Source organism: Myotis brandtii, unplaced genomic scaffold, assembly GCF_000412655.1.
Source record: "Myotis brandtii unplaced genomic scaffold, ASM41265v1 scaffold148, whole genome shotgun sequence".
In the NCBI taxonomy this organism is placed as follows: Eukaryota; Metazoa; Chordata; class Mammalia; order Chiroptera; family Vespertilionidae; genus Myotis; species Myotis brandtii.
In genome coordinates, this window is record NW_005355347.1 from 597,280 (window position 1) to 603,102 (window position 5,823).

The following is a 5,823-nucleotide window of genomic DNA, read 5'->3' on the forward strand; positions in this document are numbered from 1 at the left end:
GTCACGACCCACAGGTTGAGAACTGCTGCTTTAGTTGGACATCCTTAGCACTGCCACGGAGTCAGGAGAGCTGCTGTACCCAGAGTTCGGGGTCCCCAATAAGTCACCACCAGGGAGCCTCTTCCGATGCAAAAGCAAGGAGTCTTTTATTAGTCAAACCTAGGATTGGCTCTCAGCCTCTGTCCGACGCAGCGGGAAGGCGAGAGAGCGTGTCCCAGGAGAACAAAGGTTATATAGGGCAGGTTATTTGGGTGGGCTTTAGGGGTGACGTGAGTTACAGAGATTGGTCATTTAGGTCAGAAGGGTCAGGAAGTGAAGTGACCAACACATTCTGAAGGTTAGAGCCGTCCTCCACTATAGCCTTATTAGGACCTTAGCTGCATTTCTGGAGCTTCATTGGTCCACTCAGGTATTGGGGGAGTTAGGACAATACCAGCATTGTTGTGGTCACTCTCAGAAAAAGGGGGGGGACTGAGGGCCCAGCCTTGCAAGACAAGATAGAGGAGAGGGAGGAGAGTGTGTCTCTGCTCCTGTCCTTGAGGAGGGAGGAGGGCGTGTTTCTGCCTTGTTCTTTCATTCCCCCCTTGTCTTGGAACTCACGGCTCAATCATGAGACGGGCTGCATTTCTACCTCTCCCTCCGTCGCTAGAGGCCGGTATTGAGCTTGTAAGACCATTAATTGAACTACCCCTACGCGTTCCTTGACAAATTGAACTAGCTTGTTAATAATGCAGGGGCCAAAAGTCAACAGCATCAGGAGGATTACAAGGGGCCCAACGAGGGCAGAAATGAGAGTAGTTAACCATGGGGACCAGTTGAACACTGTTTCATACCAAGACTGAGACTGCTCTTTTTCCAGCTTCCGCTTCTGCAATCCTTCCCTAATGAGGGCCATAGATTCTTTAACAACACCTGAATGGTCAACATAAAAACAACATTCCTCTCCCAAAGCTGCACATAAGCCCCCTTGCTGCAGGAATAGCAAGTCTAGTCCTCTTCTGTTTTGGAGCACTACTTCAGATAAGGAGGTGAGAGATTCCTGTAAATGGGTAATAGATTTTTCAATTTTTTCTATGTCTAAGTCAATAGCTGCTCTTAGGGCCCCATAATTTTTGTCCTGTATGACAAGCGAGGATATACCAGTCCCTGCTCCTGCCAATCCTAATCCCAAGAGGGCTGCCATAGTTAAGGCAGTGATGGGCTCTCTTTTACTTCGGGGATTGGCAGCGCCGAATTTGTCAAGGACTTCTTTCTCTGAATGGTATATTAACTTGGGAATCAACTGCACGAGCAAGCAAAAGCCTTCCTTCTGGGAATTAAGGACCAGGGAGTGGACACAAGGAGCGAGGCCACTGGAGCAGGCCCACCATGCATTCTTAGGAGGTAAAAGATATACTGCCTCTTCAGGGATAGTCAGAGTTTTGTTGCAGAGATGTAACTGCTCAGGGGGTACATTGCCTATGCAAGCTCCTTGCCCCATCACTGCCTGGAGGGTTAGTCTTGCAACAGCCTGCTTCCACCTGCAAGAGCTGACATCCGTGGCTGTTGTATAGTCGCCCTTAACCGCAACACCCTCATAATACGGTGGCTCAACATCTAGACAGAGCCAACAAGATTTGGTCAGGTCGGGCCTGGAAGCATTTAAAACATAATAGGCTCCTATAACCACGCTTATAAGAGGGTCCACTTCAGGCGGGGGGGCATGATTTAGAGTCAGGTTCTCCGTGGTAGGTGCATGCGGGGTGTTGGGCAGTGATGCCGGGGCCCATGCTCCTCCAGTTGTGGATACCCGGGGTGTGGTCAGCTGAGGTCGAGGAGCTAGTACTCTGTTGGGCCCCACTCCCACAGGGGAATGATAGTGAAGGGGGGTGTTTTGAACCCGGAGGGTGAACAGCATCCCAGGGTCCCCACTACGCAAAGCCTTCCTGCAGGAATAGATTCGGAATCCCCAAGTCTTCCCGGTGTCCCATCCTGCAGCCTTTTCCCCTTCTTTTGTGAAGGAAATGCTCACGGGGTTGCAGTAGACACGTCCACTCTGGGGACAAGGTGGAGCAGCCGGCCGGCCGACGGTGATTAGGTCACCCTTCTTTGGGGCTTCCCACCAAATGTGTCCGGTTGACACACATGACCAGGAAGCACAGAAATAGTCTCCAGCGCTTCCACAAGGGTCGTTTCCCCGGGACCGAGCTCGTGAGTGCCCGGGGCAGACATAAAAATAGAGGGTTCTTCTTGGTTTTGAGTCATCAGAAGCCTGGCGTATTGCAGCACCCAGGCAGTAATCGCTGGTTTCGCGTGGGTCGGGAAAGAGAGTTAGGAGGTCTACCCGCAGTTCAGGGAACCAGGTGTCTTTGGGATGGACCTGAGAAGTCTGATTAAGGATCACCCCCGAGCTAGTGTCTATGATCTGCCAGGTGATATTATAAGGAGTATGTGGGCTCCCAATGGCGGGAGTGATCGCGAGCAAGGTTACCAACATCAGGCAGGTCGAGTGCGCCGCAGCTTGAGCTTGAGCGGGTTGCGCTGGTCTTGGTTGATGCTCCATTGTGTGATGAAGTCTTCCTGGATTGCAGAGGGGTCGGCTGGGCGAGCGTGGGAGTGGTGGATCCAAGTCGCGACGCCGTCTACCTTGAGAGCGGTGGGTGTAGTCAGCACAACGATATAGGGGCCCTTCCAGCGTGGTTCGAGGGTCTCCCGACGGTGCCTTCTGACGAACACCCAGTCTCCTGGCTTGTACTGATGAGGCGTTGGGGTAGGGCCAGCCTCGTAGATGGCGCGGAGGCGCGGCCAAATGTCCTCGTGCGCCCTCTGCAGTTCTCTTAGGAAAAAAGATATCTCCTGATTTTCAAACTCAACAAGAAGTTCAGCTTTTAGGTTAGGGATGATAGGAGGGGGTCTACCAAACATGATCTCGTAAGGGGTGAGACCCAGGGTGTAAGGAGAGTTCCTCACCCGGTAAAGGGCATACGGAAGGAGAGCCACCCAATCCCCGCCAGTCTCCATGGTTAATTTGGTAAGGGTCTCTTTTAGAGTTCTATTCATTCTTTCTACCTGCCCTGAACTTTGGGGCCTATAAGCACAATGTAATTTCCAATCCGCCCCTATGACCTTGGCTACTGCCTGTGTTACCTGCGAAATAAAGGCTGGTCCGTTGTCAGATCCTATTAGAGCAGGAAAACCATACCTGGGTAAGATGTCTTCCAGCAGTTTCTTGGCCACCGTCTGGGCTGTCTCATGCTTGGTTGGGTAAGCCTCTACCCAGCCAGAGAAGGTGTCTATGAACACTAAAAGATATTTATAACCATACTTTCCTGGTTTGACTTCGGTGAAGTCGACCTCCCAGTGTGCTCCTGGTTTGGTGCCCCTGAGCCTGTTTCCTTGTCCACCTGATCCAGCTCTTGCGTTTGTGAGTTGGCAGGTCTTACAGGAGGTTATAATTTGATTGATTTTGGAGACTTGTTGGTGAATCTTGATCTTGGCATGCTGAATTAAGTCCTTTAACTTCCGGGCTCCCAAGTGGGTGGACCAATGCATGCGTTCTAATACTGTGACCCCAAGCCAGTCTGGTAGTATGAGTTTCTTATCCGAGGTGTACCACCATCCCTTTACCTCCTTAGCGAGGGGAAGCTTTCTGATCTGCTGCAGCTCTTCCTGAGAGTACCTAGGCTGGTCTGGTAGAACTGGGTCCCCGGGGTCTGGTAGTTGTAAGGCCATGGCGGGGACTGAGGTGAAGGCCGCTGCCTTGGCTGCCTGATCAGCCTTTTGGTTACCTCTTGCTACTGGGTCATCTGCCTTCTGGTGCCCTTGACAGTGGATAATGGCTAGCTTCGCAGGAAGCCATAGGGCCGCAAGCAGGTCGAGAATTTCCTGTTTGTTTTTCACTGTCCGTCCCTCTGCCGTCAATAGCCCTCTTTCCTGGTAAATCGCCCCGTGGACATGAGCCGTAGCAAATGCATAACGGCTGTCGGTGTAAATGTTAAGCCGCTTCCCCGCCCCCAGTGTCAGTGCCTTGGTGAGAGCAATGAGTTCTGCTCGCTGGGCTGATGTCCCAGGGGGCAGTGCTTCTGCCCACACAGTGTCCGTGTCGGTGACCACCGCTGCACCTGCATACCTGCACCCGTCCCGTACGAAGCTGCTTCCATCCGTGAACCAGGTGGCCTCTGCGTCAGGGAGGGGCTGATCGGTCAAGTCCTTCCGAAGTCCATGTACCTGCTCCAGGATCCCCGCACAGTCATGCAGTGGGGCATCTAGGTCGGGGTCAGGCAGCAGGGTAGCAGGGTTGAGGGCCGCACTGGGATGGAACCGTACTCTAGGGGGGTTGAGCAGTAAGCTCTGATAGTGGGTCATGCGTGCATTGCTCATCCATCGGTCGGGAGGCTGTTTTAGGACTCCCTCAGTGGCATGTGGGGTTGTTATCCAGATTTCCTGCCCCAGGGTCAATTTGTCGGCATCCTTGACTAAAAGCGCGGTTGCTGCAATGATTCTTAGGCACGGCGACCAGCCGGCGGCTACGGGGTCCAGCTTTTTAGACAAATACGCTACCGGGCGGCTCCAGGGCCCTAAAGTCTGAGTTAATACCCCTTTTGCTATTCCCTTGCGCTCGTCTACAAAGAGGCGAAAGGGTTTTGTAATGTCCGGTAGGCCCAGAGCTGGAGCAGCCAGAAGGGCCTTCTTTATCTGATTAAAGGCAATTTCCTCTGTCTCAGTCCATTCAAAGGCCTTTCCCTCCTTGGTAGCTTCATATAGGGGTCTGGCGATCTCAGCAAAACTTGGGATCCAGAGGCGGCAATAGCCAGCCGATCCTAGGAATTCCCTTACTTCCCTCCGGGTGGTGGGAATAGGGATTTTCAGGACTGTCTCTTTCCGAGCGTCTGATAACCGCCGCTGTCCGCCCTCCAGTATGTACCCCAGGTAACTCACCCTCTCTTGGCATATCTGAGCTTTCTTTGCAGAGGCCCGGTACCCTAAGGTCCCTAGGGTGGCCAACAAGTCTTTGGTCCCCTGCTCACAATCCTTGGCAGTGTCTGCAGCAATCAAGATGTCATCTACATACTGAAGGAGGGTGAGACTGGGGTGCTCTCTCCTGTACTCACCGAGGTTCTCATGTAGTGCTTCATCGAAGATGGTGGGCGAATTCTTGAACCCTTGGGGTAATCGTGTCCAGGTTAATTGTCCACTACAGCCTTCCTCTGGATCGTGCCATTCAAAGGCGAACAGGGGTTGGCTTTGAGGCGCGAGCGGCAGGCTGAAAAAAGCATCCTTCAAATCCAATACAGTGTACCAGACTCTAGAGGGTGCCAGAGAGCTTAGGAGAGTGTATGGGTTGGGGACAGTTGGGTGTATATCCATAACTCTTTTATTTACTTCTCGGAGGTCCTGGACTGGCCGATAGTCATTCGTGTGGGGCTTTCTGACTGGCAGGAGGGGGGTGTTCCAGGCAGATTGGCATGGAACCAGTACCCCTAGGCTTCGCAGTCTCCGGATGTGAGGCTGGATTCCCTTCCGAGCCTCCTGGGACATAGGGTACTGTTTGACTCTGATTGGACCTTCCCCTGGTTTCAACTCTACCAGGGTTGGGGCCCTGTGAGCGGCCAGTCCTACTCCCCCCGTCTCTGCCCAGGCAGTGGGGAATTCTTGTAGCCATTTGTCCATGTTGTTCTCTACTGAGGGCGGCCCCTGGTGGAGGCGATATTCATCCTCCAGTCTCAGAGTCAGAACCTGGATGGGATGGCCTTTGCCATCGGTGACCTGGGGCCCCCCTTGTCTGAAAGTAATTTGGGCTCCAATCTTGGTTAGCAAGTCCCGTCCTAATAGGGGGTAGGGGCA

At 53.0% G+C, this 5,823-nt stretch overlaps 1 protein-coding gene across 1 annotated transcript in view; it reads right to left on the reverse strand.

Moving 5' to 3' along the window:
* Positions 1 to 2,459: 2,459 nt before the first annotated feature.
* The window catches only part of LOC102249290, a 4,749-nt gene continuing 1,385 nt past the window's right edge, over positions 2,460 to 5,823 (reverse strand). The window contains exon 2 of the mRNA XM_014535674.1: positions 2,460 to 5,821. Coding sequence (XP_014391160.1) covers positions 2,476 to 5,821 — 3,346 coding nt within the window. The 3' untranslated portion in view covers positions 2,460 to 2,475. The remainder of the gene's footprint in view (positions 5,822 to 5,823) is intronic.